The sequence below is a fragment of the Lagenorhynchus albirostris genome, chromosome 2 (genome assembly GCF_949774975.1).
Source record: "Lagenorhynchus albirostris chromosome 2, mLagAlb1.1, whole genome shotgun sequence".
NCBI classification, from domain to species: Eukaryota; Metazoa; Chordata; class Mammalia; order Artiodactyla; family Delphinidae; genus Lagenorhynchus; species Lagenorhynchus albirostris.
Window position 1 is genome coordinate 74,031,226 of NC_083096.1, and position 23,110 is coordinate 74,054,335.

Sequence of the window (23,110 nt, forward strand, 5' to 3'; positions counted from 1 at the left end):
CAATTGCAAAGATCAGTAAAACTAAAAGCTTGTTCTTTGAGAAGATAAACAAAATTGATAAACCACTAGCCAGACTCATCAAGAAAAAGAGGGAGAGGACTCAAATCAATAAAATTAGAAATAAAAAAGGAGAAGTTACAATAGACACCGCAGAAATACAAAGCATCCTAAGAGACTACTTACTACAAGCAACTCTATGCCAATAAAATGGACAACATAGAAGAAATGGACAAATTCTTAGAAAGGTATAACCTTCCAAGACTGAACCAGGAAGAAATAGAAAATATGAACAGACCAAGTACAAGTAATGAAATTGAAGCTGTGATTAAAAATCTTCCAACAAACAAAAGTCCAGGACCAGATGGCTTCACAGGCTATCAAACATTTAGAGAAGAGCTAACACCCATCCTTCTCAAACTCTTCCAAAAAATTGCAGAGGAAGGAACACTCCCAAACTCATTCTGTGAGACAACCATCACACTGATACCAAAACCAGACAAAGATACTACAAAAAAAGAAAATTGCAGACCAGATATCACTGATGAATATAGATGCAAAAATCCTCAACAAAATACTAGCAAACAGAATCCAACAACACATTAAAAGGATCATACCCCATGATCAAGTGGGATTTATCCCAGAGATGCAAGGATTCTTCAATATATGCAAATCAATCAGTGTGATACACCATGTTAACAAATTGAAGAATAAAAACCATATTATCATCTCAATAGATGCAGAAAAAGCTTTTGACAAAATTCAACACCCATTTATGATAAAAACTCTCCAGAAAGTTGGCATAGAGGGAACCTACCTCAACATGATAAAGACCATATATGACAAACCCACAGCAAACATCATTCTCAATGGTGAAAAACTGAAAGCATTTCCTCTAAGATCAGGAACAAGACAAGGATGTCCACTCTCACCACTATTACTCAACATAGGTTTGGAAGTCCTAGCCACGGCAATCAAAAAAAAGAAATGAATACAAATTGGAAAAGAAGAAGGAAAACTGTCACTGTTTGCAGATGACATGATACTATACATAGAGAATCCTAAAAATTCCACCAGAAAACTACTAGAGCTAATTAATGAATTTGGTAAAGTTGCAGGATACAAATTAATGCACAGAAATCTCTTGCATTCCTATACACTGATGATGAGAAATCTGAAAGAGAAATTAAGGAAAGACTCCCATTTATCATTGCAACAAAAGGAATAAAATACCTAGGAGTAAACCTACCTAGGGAGACGAAAGACCTGTATGCAGAAAACTATAAGACAACTGATGAAAGAAATTAAAGATGATACCAACAGACAGAGAGATATACCATGGTCTCGGATTGGAAGAATCAATATTGTGAAAATGACTATACTACCCAGAGCAATCTACAGATTCAGTGCAATCCCTATCAAATTACCAATGGCTTTTTTTACAGAAGTAGAACAAAAAATCTTAAAATTTTATGGAGACACAAAAGACCCCGAATAGCTAAAGCAGTCTTGAGGGAAAAAAACAGAGCTGGAGGAATCAGACTCCCTGACTTCAGACTATACTATAAAGCTACATTAATCAAGGCAATATGGTACTGGCACAAAAGCAGAAACATAGATCAATGGAACAAGATAGAAAGCCCAGAGATAAACCCATGCACCTATGGTCAACTAATCTATGACAAAGGAGGCAAGGGTATACAATGGAGAAAAGACAGTTTCTTCAATAAGTGGTGCTGGGAAAACTGGACAGCTACATGTAAAAGAATGAAATTAGAACACTCCCTAACACCATGCACAAAAATAAATTCAAAATGGATTTGAGACCGAAACTTAAGACTGGATGCTGTAAAACTCTTAGAGGAAAACATAGGAAGAACATTCTTTGACATAAATCACAGCAAGATCTTTTTTGATCCACCTCCTAGAGTAATGGAAATAAAAATAAACAAATGGGACCCAATGAAACTTAAAAGCTTTTGCACAGCAAAGGAAACCATAAACAAGACGAAAAGACAACCCTCAGAATGGGAGAAAATATTTGCAAACAAATCAACGGACAAACAATTGATCTCCAAAATATATAAACAGCTCATGCGGCTCAATATTAAAGAAACAAACAACCCAATCCAAAAATGGGCAGAAGACCTAAATAGACATTTCTCCAAAGAAGCCATACAGATGGCCAAGAAGCACATGAAAAGCTGCTCAACATCACTAATTATTAGAGAAATGCAAATCAAAACTACAATGAGATATCACCTCACACCGGTTAGAATGGGCATCATCAGAAAATTTACAAACAACAAATGCTGGAGAGGGTGTGGAAGAAAGGGAACCTTCTTGCACTGTTGGTAGGAATGTAAATTGATACAGCCATTATGGAGAACAGTATGGAGGTTCCTTAAAAAACTAAAAATAGAATTACCATATGATCCAGCAATCCCACTACTGGGCATATACCCAGAGAAAAACATAATTCAAAAAGACACATGCACCCCAGTGTTCATTGCAGCACTATTTACAATAGCCAGGTCATGGAAGCAACCTAAATGCCCATCAACAGATGAATGGATAAAAAAGATGTGGTACATATACCCAATGGAATATTACTCAGCCATAAAAAGGAATGAAATTGGGTCATGTTTTGAGACGTAGATGGATCTAGAGACTGTCATACAGAGTGAAGTAATTCAGAAAGAGAAAAACAAATATCGTATATTAACGCATGTATGTGGCACCTAGAAAAATTGTACAGATGAACTGGTTTCCAGGGCAGAAGTTGAGACACATATGTAGAGAACAAACGTATGGACACCAAGGGCGGAAAGCCGCCGGGGGCGGGGCGTGTGATGAATTGTGCTATTGGGATTGACATGTATGCACTGATGTGTATAAAATTGATGACTGATAAGAACCTGCTGTATAAAAAAATAAAATAAAATTCAAAAAGTAAAAAAAAAAAAAAAAAGAAGATACATGCACCCCAGTGTGCACTGCAGCACTTTTTTACAACAGCCAGGACATGGAGCCAGCCTCAGTGTCCATCAACAGAGGAATGGATAAAGAAGATGTGGCACATATATACAATGGAATATTACTCAGCCATAAAAAAGAATGAAACAATGCCATTTACAGCAACATGGATGGACTTAGAGATTGTCATACTAAGTGAAGTAAGTTAGACAGAGGAAGACAGTATCATATGATATCACTTATATGTGAAATCTAAAAAAAGACTACAAGTGAACTTATCTGCAAAACAGAAATAGAGTTACAGATGTAGAAAATAAACTTATGGCTACCGGGTGGTAAGGGAGGAGGGGGATAAATTGGAAGATTGGGATTGACACGTACACACTACTATATATAAAATAGATAACTAATAAGGACCTACTGTATAGCACAGAGAACTCTACTCAATACTATGTAATGGCCTATATGGGAAAAGAATCTAAAAAAGATTGGATATGTGTGTATATATATATAACAGATTCACTTTGCTGTACACCTGAAACTAACGCAACATTGTAAGTCAACTATACCCCAATAAAATTTTTCTTTTTTAAGTATTCTTCATATGAAAAATGCAATAGGTTTTTCAGTGAAACCCATACATAAGAGTACCAATTATACAGTTGTCTGTTCTTGGTGGGAAAATCTAGCAGTTTTCTCACATGATTATCATATTCACAGAGATCATAACATTACATCTCCTCAGACATCAGCATTGCAAAAATTGGGGAATAGTTGTTACAGATTCAATAACTTATCCAAAATGGCTCTTGTGCCAGGTATCAGTTTTACTTTTGCAGTTCCTCTTTGTAGTTAAGTCTCCACTCTAAGGTGGAGATTTTACCACATAAATTTTTTAAAATTTTATAGAAATATAAACATTTGATTTACACAGTTGTGTTAATTTCTGCTGTACGCAAAGTGACTCAGTTATATATATACTTTTTCATATTCTTTTCCATTATGGCTTATCACAGTGTATTAAATATTGTCCCCTGTGCTATACAGTAGGACCTTGTTGTTTATCCATCCTATATATACTAGTTTGCATCTGCTAATCCCAAACTCTCAATCCTTCCCTCCCCGACCCCCACTTCCTTGGCAACCACAAGTGTGTTCTGTATGTCTGTGAGTCTGTTTGTGTTACTTAGATATGTTCATTTGTGTCGTATTTTAGATTCCACATATAAGTTATTATCATATTGTATTTGTCTTTCTCTTTCTGACTTACTCACTTAGTATGATAATCTCTAGTTGCATCCATGTTGCTGCATATGGCATTATTTCATTCTTTTTTATGGCTGAGTAGTGTAGTATTTCATAGTGTGTAGATAGATAGGTAGATAGATAGATAGATATACACACACACACACCATATCATCTTTATCCTTTCATCTGTCAGTGGACATTTAGTTTGTGGACCTTTAGGTTGTTTCCATGTCTTGGCTATTGTCAATGGTGCCGCTATGAACATAGCAGGTGCATGTATCTTTTTGGATTATAGTTTTGTATGGATACATGCCTAGGAGTGGGATTGCTAGATCATGTGGCAACTCTGTTTTTAGTTTTTTAAGGAACTGCCATACTGTTTTCCATAATAGCTGCACCAGTTTACCTTCCCACCAACAGTGTAAGAGGTTCCCTTTTCACCACACCCTCCCCAACATTTATTGTTTGTAGACTTTTTATTTATGGCCATTCTGACTGGTGTGAGGTGGTACCTCATTGTAGTTTTGATTTGCATTTCTCCAATAATTAGCAATGATAAGCATCTTTTATCTGCCTATTGGCCATCTGTATATCTTCTTTGGAAAAATGTCTATTTGGGTCTTCTGCCCGTTTTTCGTTTGAGTTGTTTGGCTTTTTGTTACTGTGTTGTATGAGCTGTTTGTATATTTTGGAAATTCTTGTATCCTTCCACCTTGCTGAATTCGTTTACCAGTTTTAGTAGTTTTTGTGTGGAACCTCTAGGGTTTTCTTTTTTTTTTTAATATAAATTTATTTATTTATTTATTGGCTTTGAGTCTTCATTGCTGTGTGCGGGCTTTCTCTAGTTGCGGCAAGCAGGGGCTACTCTTTGTTGCAGTGCATGAGCTTCTCATTGTGGTAGCTCCTCTTGCTGCGGAGCATGGGCTCTAGGCACTCAGGCTTTAATAGATGTGGCACACTGGCTCAGTAGTTGTGGCTCATAGGCTCTAGAGCGCAGGCTCAGTAGTTGTGGCACATGGGCATAGTTGCTCCACGGCATTTGGGATCTTCCTGGACCAGGGCTCAAATCCATGTCCCCCGCATTGGCAGGCGGATTCTTAACCACTGCACCACCAGTGAAGTCCTAGGATTTTCTGTATATAGTATCATGTCATCTGCATCTAAGGACAATTTTACCAATTTGAATACCTTTTATTTCTTTTTCTTGTCTGATTGCTGTGGCTAAGACTTCCAATACTATGTTAAGAGAAGTGGTAAGAGTGGGCATCCTTGTCTTGTTACACATTTTAGTGGGAAACTTTCAGCTTTTCACTGTTGAGTATTATATTGACTCTGGGATTGTCATAAATAGCTTTTATTATGTTGATATATTCCCTCTGTACCCAGTTTGGTAAGAGTTTTTATCATGAATGGGTGTTGAACTTTATTGAATGCTTTTTCTGCATCTATTGAGTTGATCATGTGGTTTTTATCTTTTCTTTTTGTTGATGTGGTGTATCACATTGATTGATTTGAGTATGTTGAACCATTCTCGTGACTCTGGAATGAATCCAACTTGGTTATGGTGTATATCTCTTACCACATACATTTGTTCAGTGATTTCTGATTAAGTATCATTAATTTGATGTAAAATAAGGCCAGTTTTATTTACATATATTGATATATACAGTATATTATTAATTAATATACAAAAATCTCCTTGTAATATGATTATAGCAACTAGAGCAACATGTTTCTAAGGGTTCAGAATCAGCTACTGGTTGGAAACCTTTATAAAAGTTTTAATTTACTCTTCTGTCAGAAGTATTTTATTGCCCTTATCAACTCATCTACAAAGATGAGGAACCAAAAGCCTTCCAACTCTGTCAAATTTCACATGGGCGACCTATAACTGTAGGAAAATCCTATTTTATTTTATTTCGTTTTTTTATTTCTTTTTATTTATTTTTTTTATTTACTTTTTGTGGTACGCGGGCCTCCCACTGTTGTGGCCTCTCCCGTTGCGGAGCACAGGCTCCGGACGCGCAGGCTCAGCGGCCATGGCTCACAGGCCCAGCTACTCCGCGGCATGTGGGATCTTCCCAGACCGGGGCACGAACCCGTGTCCCCTGCATCAGCAGGCGGACTCTCAACCACTGCGCCACCAGGGAAGCCCCATTTTGTTTCATTTTATTTGGCTGCGCTGGGTCTTCGTTGCGGTGCTTGGACTTGTCTAGTTTTGGCACCCGGGCTGTCTAGTTGTGGCCTGCAGACTCCAGAGCGCACGGGCTCGGTAGTTGTGGTGCACGGGCTCTCTAGGTGTGGCGCGCCGGCTTAGTTGCCCCGCGGCATGTGGGATCTTAGTTCCCTGACCAAGGATCAGACCCGTGTCTCCTGAATTGGAATGCGGATTCTTAACCACTGGACCACCAGGGAAGTCCCTGTAGGAAAATCCTGTTACTTTAAAACCCCCATATTTGTCAGTGTTCCCGACCTGCCAAGAGTGACATTTCTTACTCCCTTTAAATTATGGGATTCCATAAGCCATAGAATAAATAGCAGGCCAGTTTCCTGAGAGGACTGTATAGGTATCATTTATGCTTATGAAGTGTACATCTTGTCCTTATTAGTGATCTTGTCATATGAAATTAAATAAGATTCTTCATGGTTACAAATTTGTTTTATCCAATTATATATCATACTGAACCTACATAATTTAACTACATGGTCATAAAAAGTATAGAAACCGTTAGGTAATAGAAAATTTATTTGTTGGTCTCTGCCCCCAGTTTCTGATACAGGACTCCTAAAATCCTTATAATTTCCTAAGGGATAGGAAAATTTAGGAGCGTCTCTTGTTCTAATATTTGTCTTTGACTCTATCCCTGAAACAGGGCTCCCAAAACCCTTGTAAATTCCTAAGTGATAAGAGCACTATGAGCATCTTTTTTTTTCTAAAAGGCATCTCTGGGTGGGCTCCTGGATGGCCCTTGGTCATCAGAAAGTCCAAGCCATGATTAGAAGTTGGAATTTTCAGCCCCATCCTGCCATCCTCCAGAAAAGGGAGAGGGCCTGGAAATTTGAGCTAATAATTGATCATACCTATGTTAGAAAGCCTCTATAAAATCCCAGTAGTACAGAATTCAGAGATCTTCCAGGTTGGTGAACAATTGGAGGTACAAGGAGAGTGACACACCCAGAGAGGTAATGGAGACTCTACACCTCTTCCCACATACTTTGCCTATGCATCTCTTCCATCTGGATGTTCACCTGTATCTTTTATCATAATCTTTAATAAGCTGGTAAACGTAAGTAAGTGTTTCCCTGAGTTCTGTGACTGGTGAACAGCTATAGCAAATTAATCAGACCTGAGAGAGGGGGTAATGGGGACCTCCAATTTGTAGGACATAAGTTGTGGATAAACTGGGGACTTACTATTTTCAGTTGACATCTGAGGTAGAGTGGAGACAGACTTGTGAGACTGAGCCCTTAACCTGTGGGATCTGACAGTGTCTCCAGGTAGGTAGTGTTAGACTTGAGTTAAAGTTTAGGACACCTAGCTGGTGTGAAGAGAATTGGTTGACGTAGTGAAAAACTTCCGCACATTTTATTACCAAAGGTGTCAGAAGTCAAGTGTTCTGTGTAAAAGTAAGGTGATACACAGGAAAGAAACTCACAGTAGGGAAGAACTGGGTGTTTTGCACATAGGAAGGAAAATGGGTTTTTCGAAATAGGAGCATAAAAAGTAGTTTACATTATATGTACACAGGCATACCTCAGAGACACTGCAGGTTCAATACCAGACCACTGCAATAAAGTGAATATTGCAAGAAAGGGAGTCACACGGAGGTCTTGGTTTCCCAGCGCATGTGAAAGATATATTTACACTATACTGTAGTCTATTAAGTGTGCAATAGCATTATGTCTGAAAAAACAATGTACATGCCTTAATTAAAAAACACTTGATTGCCAAAAAGTGCTAACCGTCATCTGAGTCTTCAGCGAGTTGTAATCTTTTTGCTAATAGAGGGCCTTGCCTCGACGTTGATGGCTGCTGACTGATCAGGGTGGTGGTTGCTGAAGGCTGGGGTGGGCTGAGGCAGTTTCTCAAGACAAGGCAGCAGTGCAGTTTGCTGCATCTTTGACTCTTCCTTTCATGAATGATTTCTCTGCAGCATGCAGTACTTATTTTTTTTCTCTCATGCAGTGCTCTTTGACAGCATTTTACCCACAGAACTTCTTTCAAAATTGGAGTCAATCCTCTCAAACTCTGTCACTGCCTTAGCAACTAAGTTTATGTAATATTCTAAATCTTTTGTTACCATTTCAACAAAATCTTCACAGTGTCTTCACCAGGAGTAGATTCCATCTCAGGAAGCCACTTTCTTTGCTCATCCATACGAAGCAACTCCTCATCCGTGAAAATTTTACCACGAGAGTGCAGGAGTTCAATCTCACCTTCAGGCTCCCATTTCTAGTTCTCTTGCTATTTCCACCACATCTGCAGTTACTTCCTACACTGAAGTCTTGAACCCCTCAAAGTCACCCATGAGGGCTGGAAACGACTTCCAAACTCCTGTTAATGTTGAAACCACAAATGTTCTTAATGGCATCTAGAATCTTTTCCAGAAGGTTTTCAATTTCCTTTGCCCAGATCCATCAGAGGAATCATTATCTGTGGCAGCTGTAGCCTTATGAAATGTATTTCTTAAATAATAAGACTTGAATGTGGAAATTACTCCTTGATCCATGGGCTGCAGAGTGGATGTTATGCTAGCAGGCATGAAAACAACATTAATCTCGTTGTACATCTCCATCAGAGCTCTTGGATGACCAGGTGCATTGTCAATGAACAGTAATGTTTTGAAAGGAATCTTTTTTCCTGAGCAGTAGGTCTCAACAGTGGGCTTTGTCAACAGATGTGCTGTCGTCCAGGCTTTGTTGTTCCATTTGAAAGAGCAGAGGCAGAGTAGATTTAGCATAATTCGAAAGGACCCTAGGATTTTTTGGAATGGTAAATGAGCACTGGCTTCAACTTAAAGTCACTGGCTGCATTAGCCTCTAACAAGAGAGAGTCAGCCTGTCCTTTGAACCTTTGAGCCAGGCACTGACTTCTCTCTACATATGAAGTCCTAGATAGCATCTACATTGAAAATCTGTTGTTTAGTGTAGCCACCTTCATTAATGATCTTAGCTAGATCTTCTGGATAACTTGCTGTAGCTTGTACATCAGCACTCGCTGCTTCGCCTTGTACTTCGATGTTAAACCTCATGAAGCAACCTCTGCTAGCTTCAAATTTTTCTTCTGCAACTTCTTCACATCTCTCAGCCTTCATAGAACTGAAGAGAGTTAGGGCCTTGCTCTGGATTAGACTTTGGCTTATGGGAATGTTGTGGCTGGTTTGACCTTCTATCCAGACCACTCAGACTTTCTCCATGTCAGCAATAGGGCTGTTTTACTTTCTTATCATTTGTGTGTTCACTGGAGTAGCACTCTTAATTTCCTTCAAGAACTTTTCCTTTTCATTCACAGCTTGGCTAAATGGCGCAAGAGGTCTAGCTTTCGGCCTGTCTTGGCTTAAGGTGTTGCCTTCCTCACTAAGCTTAATCATTTCTAGCTTTTGATTTAAAGTGAGAGACGTGCGACTCTTCCTTTCACTTCAACTCTTAGAGGCCACTGTAGGGTTATTAGTTGGCCGAATTTCAGTATTGCTGTGTCTCAGGGGATAGGGAGGCCTGAGGAAAGGGAGAGAGACGGGTTTGGGGTGGGGGCATGGGAGACGGGGGTGGGTGGGGATTGGCTAGCTGGTAGAGCAGTCAGAGCACATACAGCATTTATTAAGTTCACCGCCTTATATGGGCATGGTTTGAGCCTCCCCAAAACAATTACAAGAGTAACATCAGTGATCACTGATCATAGATCACCATAACAAATATAATAATAAAGAAAAAGTTTGAAATATTGTGAGAATTACCAAAATGTGACACAGAGACAAGAAGTGAGAGAATGCCCTTGGAAAAATGGCACTGTAGACTTGCTCCAAGCAGGGTTGCCACAAAACTTGCAATTTGTAATTAAAAAAAAAACACAGTACCTGCAAAGTGCAGTAAAATAAGGTAAGATGTGACTGTATATATAATATTGTGAACAGTTTTTTAGGTTAGACCAATCAGCATGTATCTTCTTTTTTAAACAGAAATTTTATTAAGTTCTCCTGTAGGCTTATAATTTATATTAAGAACATTTACAGGATTTTTTTTTCTTAATTTAAGGCTTTGGAACAGTATACCAGTTAAAAAGTATTTAATTTCAGTGTGTACAGTGATCACCTAATAACTTCAGGGTTATATAGAAAGATTAAGAAGAAAGAAAAGGTCTTTATTATACACTCATTAAAATATATTTACTACAGTTAAATCAATTTTATAGTCCTAGGTAATTCTTATTTTGCTGATCTTGAGTTAATCTGTCTGCTTTCACAAAATCATTTGTTTCCTGGCTAAAAATTTCCTGGAAATTCTAGCTCTGTCCCTTTTTACAGTCTAACAAGTATCTGTTTAAGGTGATGCTATCAGTTATAACGTACAGGGAAATCTGTACCCATAATCTTATTGCCACTAGTATCATTAGTCAAAAATAACTGAGATTGTCATTTACTGAGGGGTTTTTGATACTTCTTCCAGCAGTCTTAGTCATAAAGATTTAACCAAAAATTTCTCAGAGAATGAAAACATTATAGAAAGGTAAGACACTGACAATTCTCCATACTCTTCTAATGCATCCAGTAAAATATATGTTATGATTGTCACTAACTGACAAGGATTTCAAACCTAGGGAAAAAAAAAAAGTTCTTGATAAAGAGGATAAAGTTTTTGACAGTTACTGTTCCAATCAAGTATAGGAACATTAGTGTACTTTTCTCCAGTCTTAAAAGTACACAGTGAGACTTCCTTGGTGACACAGTGGTTAAGAATCCGCCTGCCAGTGCAGGGGACACGGGTTCGATCCTTGGTCCGAGAAGATCCCATATGCCACGGAGCAACTAAGCCCATGTGCCACAACTACTGAGCCTGTGCTCTAGGGCCCGCGAGCCACAAGTACTGAGCCGATGTGCCATAACTACTGAAGCCCACGCGCCTAGAGCCCGTGCTCCACAACAAGAGAAGCCACCACAGTGAGAAGCCCACGCACCGCACGGAAGAGTAGCCCCTGCTTGCCACAACTAGAGAAAAGCCCATGCACAGCAGCAAAGACCCAATGCAGCCAAAAATAAATAATTTTTTTAAAAAAACAGCATTCACTTTATTAAAAAATAAAAAACTGTCAGGGACTTCCCTGGTGGTCCAGTGGTTAAGATTCTTCCCTGGTGGTCCAGTGGTTAAGATTCTGCACTGCAGGGGGCGAAGGTTCTATCCGTGGTCAGGGAAGTTCTGCAAGCCACAGAGTGTGGCAAAAAAATAAATTTAAAAAAAGCAAGTGTGGGAATAAGTCCTTGGTGTGACTTAACCAGCTGTCTGGGAAACTTCTAAGATAGTTTGAGTATAAAAGACATCTTAATAGTTTTATTAATTTGAGTTTTGGGCCTAGCTTAGAGTTGACAAGGTTTGAAAATAAGATGATAAATACCTAAAGCCAAGAAATGACTGTAGACAATATTTAAGATAAACATAATAGCATTAATTGCATAATACCAATTAATGATTATTAGGAACACTAACTTTTTGTATTTTTCCTTAAATAATCATATATTTTTCTCCCATATGATGGTGGATTTGCCTGTTTTAATTAGATATCCTCTTATCCAAATGATAAATTATTAAAACTAATAATCTACCGAAGAGAGAGAAAGTTGGCCACAAATACTGAATTGGTTACATTTATAAATAGAACATTGTGAAAGGCAAACTAACTTCTTTTGACAATAAAGGCAAAAGAGTTTTTTTCATTTACACACTTAAACATAACACTAGTAGTCTCATTTTTGCAACTTCAGCCATAGGCTAGAGTAAACACCTGTCACAGCAACTTTTTTTTTTTTTTTTTACTGTCCAGCCTACTGTAAGTTACGGCAGTTTTGTATCTGAAATGACTACTCTTCATTCCTACAAGTATAAAAATTTTCTCCTGTGATTTGAACTGATAGTGGCACACAAATGAATACCACAGAAAATGCCAGGAATGTTCAGAATCTACAAGACAAACTGACAGAGACAACCAAATTCTCTCTCTTAATATACCACTCCTCAGAGCTCACACAGAATGGAGTATTTAAAACAATGAGAGAGCTTTCCATGTTGTTGTAACCAACAGGGAAATAAATGGTTATGTCTAAATTAGAACCAAAGTCAGACTTGGCTAAGAACTAGGAAAACAGTTTCTCACATGATTATCATATCCATAATGATGTCATGCGTCTTAGGTATCAGCATTGCAAAATCAAGGATAAATTTGAGTTTTTTAGGGAATCAGTTGGTAATTGATAGGATATATTCAAGGTTTCATTTATTTGAGGGCGTAAAACTATGCAGGTGACCCTGAATTTTTTTGTGATTTTGCATGTCTGTTCACTTCAGGGTGCCAGATATTTTCTTTCGCGACTACTGCCCCCTATATGCTTGCTTATCCTGTTGGCACCAGGGTAAAATACCAGTTTTGCTTCCATTCCTTTGTTAGCTAAATGAAAACTTTTATGTTATTTCTTTAAGTAGTTTGGATATGTCTTGAATCAAGGTGTAGACCAAATTTTCTTTCGTGCTGAGTGCTTGGTTCTAGACACAGTTGTTTTCTTGATCTATTTGACTTTGATGATGAAGAAATATAGTTTTTAGTTGGTTAAAAAATTCATCTTTGTGTTCACAATCATTTTTGAGGGCCACGTTTTTAAAATGAGAAAAGTGGTCTTTAGATATAAGTAGAACAGTCTAGCATCTTTCCTTTCCTTCTTTGTAACTGTCCCCCAAACTACTTACCACTGCCTTTAAACTTTTACATGACTTAGTTTCTCACTTTACCTGGACTGCTTCAGCCTCCTTTCATTTCTTCTAATTCTCCAATCTCATTTAAACTTTCGTCTTATACCAGCTATTTCCTCTGCCTGATCTTCCTCCATTTCCCAGATCCTCTCCTGAGTATCAGTAACATTTACATTTTAGCTTAATGTCACTTCCTTAGAAAAGCCTTCCCAAATTACTTGTTATTCATCACATTTTAATTATTTGCCTAGCATTTATTATTTTCTGGGTTGGTTTTTTTTTTCATTTTCTTAGTTTTTCTTATTTCCTTATTGTATATCTACCCAAGTAAACTATCTTTTTCCCCACTGTTTCTTAGTACTTGGAACAGGGCCTGGACTTAATGAGTGCTCAGTAATTGTTGAATAAATAAATGAATGATCCACTAGAAAGAACCAGTCTTCAAATAAGAACTAAAGATTCTATAAATAACTTCTTTGGGTCTCAATTTTCTCATCTGCAAAGTGTGTATTAACATACCTACTTGTTACAAGATATAATAGACTAGACTTGTTTTTTGAAAGGCAGTGTGTCATAATTCATGAAAGAAATATATCCACCTTGCTTTATTTACTGGAACTTTAAGCCAAAATAAAATCAGAGTCGACTGAATGAGGCTCTCCTCTTTCTCATTTCCTTTTTCCTCCATTTTTTTCCCTTCCTTTCATGTATCTGTGAAATCTCTTCAGGTTTTGATCTCATAACAAACATTAGGAACGCAGACCCAGTAAGATGAGTGGAAGAGGTAAAAGCTGATGGGACATGGTGGATTAAAATAAAAAGAATAGTAAATGAATAGGAGTTTAGCAAGAAACTAAGGTTTTCATCTTGAATCTCCTTGCCAGCTACAAAAATTAAAGCAAGTCAGTTAGCTTTGTAGAGCATCAGTTTTCAAATCTGTAAACTAGAGTTAACATTTCTTACCTACTTCACGGGATTGACATAAATGATAATGTGTGAAAGTACTTTATAAACTATAAATCACTAACCAAATATAAGGCAGTCATTATGATCAGATCTGAAATTTAGGTTCCTTCTGCAAAACTGTTGGAGAATGCTAGTGCATTGGAGATGCATTGGAGAATGCATCTTATGTATAATTCCTAAAAGACAATTTCAGAAATTCGGATTTTAAAAATATACGAAAATACATAGTATCCCTCCCCCCCAAAAACATGGGTTTAAGGTTTAAGCCACTGTTAAAACAAATACTCTTTTTTTCCCCTATTCACAATTTTATTTACAAACCAGATATGTATATAAGTCAACTATTTTTGACATGTAGAAGAAGTCACACAAAATAGTTCGTGCACATAAACCATTTGTTATTGTTAATTTTCTTTGTCCCTTTTTATAAGAGTCACATGAAATGACTAGTTTGGGATCAGAATTATAGAAAAATAACATACTTTTGTAGCTACACTTTAAAATAATTATCACTCTAAATTGTGAATTTGGAATTTTGCTTACTTTATGAAATCTTATCTATAGCTCAATTGGATTACATAAACATTTTTTAATTAATTAAAGCCCCCCAGTATTTTTGCATAAATTACTGTGAAGCCAAGTTCATTCCTTATTATATTTATAAAGGTGATTTTTAACTCAAAATAGTATCGCATTCTCTTAAATTGAGTATAATTGACCTACAACACTATGTTACTTCCAGAGGTACAACATAGTGATTCAATATTTCTATACATTACAAAATGATCACCACTAAAACAAATATTCGATAGAGTGATTTTTTTTTTCTATTTTACCACAAGAGGAAATTTCATTGCCTCTCACTGTTTTCCATTCTTTTCTAATCACAGCCCAAAGAGCCGATTGATCCAATTAAAGAAAGAGAAGCTGGAATACACTCCGGGAGAGCATGAATATGGATTATTCCCAGCCCCCATTCATGTCGGTGAGTACTCAGTATACACAATATATTACTGAGAGGAAATGGTATTTCTTGAGTTTGGGTGAAATGTCTTTGTGTTCTTATTATTTCTACATCTCCAGTGGGGTCAAGTCGTTACCATTTAATTATAGGTACTCTGAAGAATTTTGCAAACCCTTTTGCCGTCTAGGGGTCAAAATGACGTAAATCTTATTCACCGGAGTTTCAATAAACACTATATCTGTAACATTTGATTCTCTAAGTAAATCATCTAGGAAAACCCAACTATTCATTACTTCAGTTTCAAGTGTTTTCTGTGTTCAAAGGGAGATGATTTGTGGATATGTAATAATCAAAGGAAAAGGGCCCACTGCTTTTTCTGATCGTTTATATGCTTGAAAATTGATCAAGATTTATCTCTCTATTTATTTTTGGAGAAAATTCAAGTCTTTGTTTAGCATTTCAATAATAATACCTTCCAGGATCATACTGTTGAGCTTATCAGATAAGTAAAGTGTACCTAGAAGGCATCCTGGATTTCCTGGATTGGCCTCATCCAATCCATCTACAAGTTCTGTTATTTTCGTCCTTGAAATATATCCTACTTCTCTTCAAATTCCATTGTCATTATTCAAGTCCATGCCACTATTATCTTTTGCTCAGGCCATTGCAATAGCTTTCTAAAAGATCTGTCCACTTCCATTCTTGCTCCCTTCCAATCTACTCTCCACACAGTAAAAAGGGAAATGATTTTATAACTTAAACTAAATCGTACTTAAAACCTTTCAGTGTTCACCATTAAACTATAAACTCCTTACCCCAACTCTTGGGAATGATCTGGTTCCTGACTACCTCATTTTTCTGCCTCTGTTGTTTCCCATATTTCCCTTATAATCACTGTATTGTGTGTCATGCTGGCCTTCTTTCAGATTCTAGACCATACCAAACTCTTTCCAACCAAAAGATCATTATGCTTATTATTACCATTGCCTGCAAAACTCTTCTTCAAACTTCCCATGGTGGATTTCTTCTCATCCTTTGAGGATGAGCTAAATGTCAGTACCAGCTTAAATATTATTTTCTTTAAAATTTTTTTGCTGATTATCCTACAAAAGAGGGTTCCTTCCTCTATATCAAGTCTGTATTAGAGCACCCTGTTTACTTCTTTCTGTAATCTATAATTACTATATTTGTTTACTCATTTAGTAATGTCTCCTCCACCAGATTATAAGCTCTAGGAGCACAGGATCATTTGTCTTTCTTATTCTCCTTTGATTTCCCCATGCTTCGTACATAATAGAAGTTTAACAAATATTGGTTATACAGTGAAAGAAAAGGAGAAATTAGAATACATAATTGAATATAGGATGAGAATTTTTTTTTCCAGGAACAGCTTATTTGTGTAGTAGATGTTGATCCAGTGCTTTTAGTGTTCTCTTCAACTATGACTCTTGACTCTCTTGACGATGGGGCCTTTCTGTGTGTTATGATTATCTAGTTCCTTTTTTCTCCCCAGAGGGCCCAGCACCAGCAATGTATTTAAAGCAACAGGGGTAGACAAGTTCTGCAATAGAGATTTGTTTGCTTTAATTATTCTGTATTGGGTGGCTAGAGAATAGTTTAAGTACAACAAGCATTACAAGGTTTAATTCTCAGCTAGATAACTGTACTATTGCTTACTTAAAAAAGGTAAGAGTAAATTCCGTATTCTCTGGGCTTAGTGCCAAAGCTCTTTTGAAAGAGCCTTTTGTTTTTAGTAGTGAGGTCATAGCAGTGGAAGAAGGTTCTCAGCAGATTTAGCTATTTCCTAGAACGTGCTAATGATAAATAGGCTTTGAAAATAAGAGGTAATTTTAAAAATTCTGTGTAAAGGAAAACATGACCATTTTGGTCTCACTGGTTTTGCTCTGGATGGGAAATTGGCTAATTCATAACTCAAATTTTGGAAAGAAGCTCTGACTATTCAAGGGGGTGATAGAGTCAGTTAATTCCAAGGGAGATGAGATGAATAATGGATAGGCCAATATTTCTGTCACATATCTGGCATGAATAGTGGTTAAGAGGTCCAGAATGGAAATCCCTTAATTTAAATAAAGGTTTTCTCTCTCTAAATCCCCACTTTAGTCTCTTACTAAGACTAATCTGTACTCAGTGGTCTGCAAATTAAGTAAATAATGGAAAAACCTATCCAAGTAGTGGGGCTTTTTTCTTGTGAAACAAGACATAAAATCAGGCTGTTACAGGATAAAAATTTTTTTTCTGGACAGTGCTGTTTTGTTGTTCAGATAATAATTTATGATTAGGATAGGGAGGGAGGCCAGTCAGCTGTTTCAAACAGGTCACTTCCAGTATCATGTAAACAAAGAGCCTGACTTTGAGTCAGCCAGACCTAGGTTCATCTCTGTCTTTGCGATATTAGTTATGTGAATAAAATAGTTATACAGATAAAATAATAATGCATCTTATCAATGGAGTCATTCAGTAAATGGAAGGTAATACTTATTTTTTAATGAAATCAGGTTTCTTTATCTCTTTAGAGAAATGCACTTCAAAAAAATTTACTTTTTATGATAAATACTCATTTATCAAACTGTATATTATACCTTTACATTCTTAGTCAATTGATTTTTTACAACAGTGCCACAACAGTTCAATGAGGAAAGCATGGTCTTTTCAACAGATGGTTACTGTGATAGCTGAATATGCACATACAAAAGGATAAAGTAATTCAAAATGGATCATCAACCTAAATATAAGAGCTAAAATTATAAAACTCTTAGAAGGAAAGCATAAGAGTAAATCTTTGTGACCTTGGACTAGGTAATAATTTCTTAGGTGTCTGACACCAAAATCATGTACAACAAAAGAAAAAAAAGAGACAAATTGAACTTCATCAATATTTAAAACTTTTGTGCTTCAAAGAACACCATCAAGAAGCTGAAACAACCCACAGAAAGGGAGAAGCATTTTCAAATCATATATCAAGTAAGAGACTTGTATCCAGAAACCCATATATATAAAGAACTGTTATAATTCAACAATAAAAAGACAAACAACAGAATCTTTTCAAGAGTAAATGATTTGAATTGATCTTTCTCCAGAAAAAGATATAGAAATGGTCAATAAGCACATGAAAAGATGCTCAACATCATTAGTCATTAGGGAAATGGATATCAAAACCATAATGAGATTATCACTTCACACCCACTGGGATGGCTTTAATTAAAGGATTAATGAGGGTGTGAAGAAACTGGAACCCTCATACATTGCTGGTAAGAATGTGAAGTGGTGTAAACCTCTTTGGGAAACATTTTAGTAGTTCCCAACAAGTTAATCACAGACTTAATATAAGACCTAGCAATACTGCTGCTTAGATACATACCCAAAACAATTGAAAACATACATCCAAAGGACTTCCCTAGTGGTCCAATGGTTAGGATCCTGTGCTTCCACTTGGGGCGGGGGGAGGGGTGTATGATCCCTGGTCAGGGAACTGGAATCTCGCATGCTGTGCGTAAACAAAATGTGATATATCTGCACAAAGGAATGTTATTGGGCAATAACAAGAAATTAAGTACTGAGACATGTGACAACATGGGTGAACCGTGAAAACATTATGCTTTGTGAAAGAAGACAGTCACAAAAAAAAAAAGACAGTCACAAAACACCACGTGTTTTATGATTCCATTTTTATGAAATGTCCAGAATAGGCAAATACATAGAAACACAAAGTAGATGAATGGTTTCCAGGGACTGGGGGTAGGGGAGAATGTGGAGTGACTGCTAATGGGTACAAGGTTTCTTTTGGGGATGACGAAAATGTTCCCAAATAATGTTGATTATATTAGTCAGAGGTCTCCAAGGAAACAACCAATAAGATATATAGGGAGAAAGGTTTATTTTAAGGACTTGGCTTACGCAGTTGTGGAGGCTAGCAAGTCCAAAATCTGCAAGGTAGGCTGGCAGCATGGAGACCCAGGAAAAAGTTGATCTTGCAGCTCAAGGAGTCTGAAGGCAGTCTACTGACAGAATTCACTCTGTGGAAGTCAGTCTTTATTCTTTTGAGTCCTTCATCTGATTGGATGAATTCTACCCACATTATGGAGAATAATCTGCTTTCCTTGGAATCTTTTGATTTGCATGTTAATGTCATCCAAAAAATACTTTGACAGACACATCTAGAATCCTGTTTAACCAAATATCTGGGTACTGTGATCCAGCCAAGTTGACACATAAAATTAACCATCCTGTAGTGATGGCTACACACTCCATATACTAAAACCCACTGAATAGTACATTTTAAAAAGTTGAATTTTATGGTATGTGAATTTTGCCCCAATAAAGCTGTAATTTTGAAAATGTATATTATATTTATGTTGGTTTGGTCAGGCATATATTTATAAAAATTACAGTGATTATACAATGCAAAAGAAAATTTTTAATGCTTTGAGCTTTATGTTCACAGCTACTTTTAGTGTTAAACACTTTTTTGTAGAGTAGGAGGATAGATTGTTCAATAAAAGAATTTCAAGCAAAAAAAAATATAATATTAAGATAAAATTCCCCAGAATAAGTGAAATAGAAATAATGTTCAAGGATAAAAAGAAATGATTTAATTTTCTAAATGTTAAAGAAGGGAGTATTCCTTTTTTAATGAATAGTGATAAGTATTAAATCCCTATGGTATGCAGTTTCATCATTTTTAAACGCTGTAACCAAATATTACATCATTTGCAACTGTTTAAACTTTACATTTAAAAATGCATAAGGGAGGGCTTCCCTGGTGACGCAGTGGTTGAGAATCCGCCTGCCGATGCAGGGCACACGGGTTCGTGCCCCGGTCCGGGAAGATCCCACATGCCGCGGAGAGGCTGGGCCCGTGAGCCATGGCCGCTGAGCCTGCGCGTCCGGAGCCTGTGCTCCGCAACGGGAGAGGCCCGCGTATTGCAAAGGAAAAAAAAAAAAGAATGAAAATGCATAAGGGGATTCATAGTTTTTCAAAAATCTTCTGGGGAGTATGAGAGCAAGAAAAATGAAGACATAGGCTTTCACATTTGGCTTCTGGCATCAGTTAGGCCTTGAGTCAAATTCCACCTCCAACAATTACTAGCTGTGTGATCCTGGGCAACTTGACACATCTCAAGGCCTCAAATTTTTTTTTTTTTAAGGCCTCAAATTCTTTAGTGTAAAATAGAAATTAGTATGAATATTAAATAAAATAATGCATGTAAAATACTTAGCACAGTACCTAACAGAGTAATCATTCAGTAACTGGTAATTACTGAATTGAAGCTGTTTTTGCAGTAGACTTATCAGTCAACAAGAATCCATTACTTAGTATGTAGGCTCTTCTTTTTACTCTGACAGTTGTTGTGAAATATATCGTGATACCCTTTTCTGGTGAGCTCAGAAAAGAATTCAGAATCCTTCTCAACATAGCTTTTGTCATTTGCCCCTATAAGTCATTCAGACTTAGGCCAAATCTTGACTGCTTTTCCTGATACAGTAGAAAGAACATAGGCCTTATGTGCAGAAAAGAATTAAAATAGCAGACCTAAGACTTCTATTCTTAGAAAGTCCTGCTTACAAGGTTGGCCATTAGCTGGCATCTGGAAACTTGAATAGTAAATAGTTCCCTCTATTATAAAACTTTCCCTAGATGGTAAGAGAGTCTTACTGTGCCTACCATGTATAAACTGTATGGTTTCTGCTGAACACTTGGTTTCATTCAAAGAGAATGGAATTTTGGTACATCCTAGGTAGAGGGTACCTAAATGACCAGCCACGAATTAAAACCTTGGGTGCTGAGTTTCTAATGAGCTCTCTTGTTAGCCAACATTTTACACGTATCGTCACAGTACATTGCCAAAGATTGCATCTTGCATGACTCTACTGAGAGAGGACTTTTGTAAACTTGTGCCTGGTTCCCTCCAGATTTTGCCCAATGTATTTTTTCTCTTTATGGATTTTGCTTTGTGTCTTTTTGCTATACTAAAATATAGCCATGAGTCTGATTATATGCTGAGTCCTGTGAGTCACCAGACCTGAAGGTGGTCTTGGGGACCCTCAACACACCTTGGAATCAAACACAAGAGACTCCTCTTTTCATTTCACACTCTTGTAGCTAAGTGATCTTGAACAAGTTAATTATCTACTCTACATCTCAGCATCTTCACCTATATGTTGAGACTGTTTCCAACCTGAGTTGTGAGGATTAAATGATACTTATTTTGAAATAATTAACACAGAGTGGATACCCCCTCCCCTTGGTTTACTATGACCAAGTAAAGTTGTCCCTCTGTATCTGTGGGGTATTGGTTCCAGGAGCCTCCTCAGATATTAAAATCCAAGGATGTTCAAGTCCCTTATATAAAATGATGTAGTATTTGCATATAACCTACACACATCCTCCTGTAGACTTTTAATCATCTCTAGATTACTTATAATGCTGTGTATATAGTTACCAGCACTGGGAAAATTCAAGTTTTGCTTTTTGGAATTTTCTGGAATTTTTTAAAATTTATTTTTGGTCCAAGTTTGGTTGAATCCATAGATGCCTAGAACCCACAGATATGGAGGACTGACTGTACTCAATGTCAATGAGAAGAGTAAAGCCATCCCACTGATTTCTAGAAAACTGGTAGATGATAACGAACAGAAATCAGTAAAATATTAAACAGACAGTAAGGGAACAAAGATTTGAAAATAGCAACAAAATTAATAACCTCTCGCTGCACTGATCCAGACAAAGGAAGAGGTAACACAATTTACCAGTATCCATACTAATGGTCCTACAGTCATTAAGAGGCTAATAATATAAATAACTTTATGCCAATACATTTAACAATATATGAAATGGGCAAATTCCTTACAAAATACAACTTATAAATGAAATTAAACATCTGAATATCCTATAATTGTTTAAAGAAATTGAGTTCCTTACTAAATCTTTCACATGAAAAATTCCAGAACTGGGGCTTCCCTGGTGGCGCAGTGGTTAAGAATCCACCTGCCAATGCAGGGTACACGGGTTCGAGCCCTGGTCCGGGAAGATCTCACATGCCGCGGAACAGCTAAGTCTGCGCACCACAACTACTGAGCCTGCGCTCTAGAGCCCGTGAGCCACAACTCCTGAGCCTGTGTGCCACAACTACTGAAGCCCGTGTGCCTAAAGCCCGTGCTGTGCAACAGGAGAAGCCACTGCAGTGAGAAGCCCACGCACTGCAAGGAAGAGTAGCCCCCACTCTCCAAACTAGAGAAAGCCCGAGCACAGCAACAAACACCCAATGCAGCCAAAAAAAAAAAAAAAAATTCCGGAACTAAACGGTTTTCCCTTGTGAACTCATATATATATTTGAGAAACAAATAACACCAGTCTTAACACAAACACTTTGTGAAAGTAGGGGAGAAACAATTCCCAACTCATTTCATAAGCTTAGTGTAACCCTGATAGAAAACCTGACAAAGACTTTAGTTGAAAAAAACAACTACAGAACAAAGTTGATTATAAACTCTTAGAACTAGAAAGGAATTTCCTTAGTGTTACATTGAATAAAAAGCAGATCATACTTAATGATAGGATATTGAACGCTTCCTTCTAAAATTGGAAAGAAAGTAAAAATGTTCACTCTATTTACTTATTTTCAGCATTATTCTGGATGTTCTACCAGTGCAGTAAGGCAAGAAGATGAATAAAAGTCATAAAGATCAGGAAGGAAAAAGTCAAACTGTTTCTGTTTGCAAATAACGTGATCGTGTATGTAGAAAATCCAAAGAGATGCACTAAAAAGTTACTACAACTGGTAGCAAGACTACTGGGGGAAAAAAATCAGTATATAAAAATCAATTGTATTAAAAACCTAAACACACTCCTACCATACAATCCAACAATTGAACTCCTTGGTATTTACCCAAAGAAGTTGAAAACTTAAGTCTGTGCAGTAACCTGCACACAGATGTTTAAAGCAGCTTTATTCATAATTGCCAAAACTTGAAAGCAACCAAGATGTC

The 23,110-nt window shown here is 37.1% G+C and overlaps 1 protein-coding gene across 5 annotated transcripts in view; it reads left to right on the plus strand.

The window, feature by feature from the left end:
* The window catches only part of ASH1L (ASH1 like histone lysine methyltransferase), a 187,803-nt gene that overhangs the window by 103,861 nt on the left and 60,832 nt on the right, over window positions 1–23,110 (plus strand). For all 5 annotated transcript variants that reach the window (XM_060136621.1, XM_060136630.1, XM_060136638.1 and 2 more), the window contains one exon: window positions 15,030–15,124. In XM_060136621.1, coding sequence (XP_059992604.1) covers window positions 15,030–15,124 — 95 coding nt within the window. The remainder of the gene's footprint in view (window positions 1–15,029; window positions 15,125–23,110) is intronic.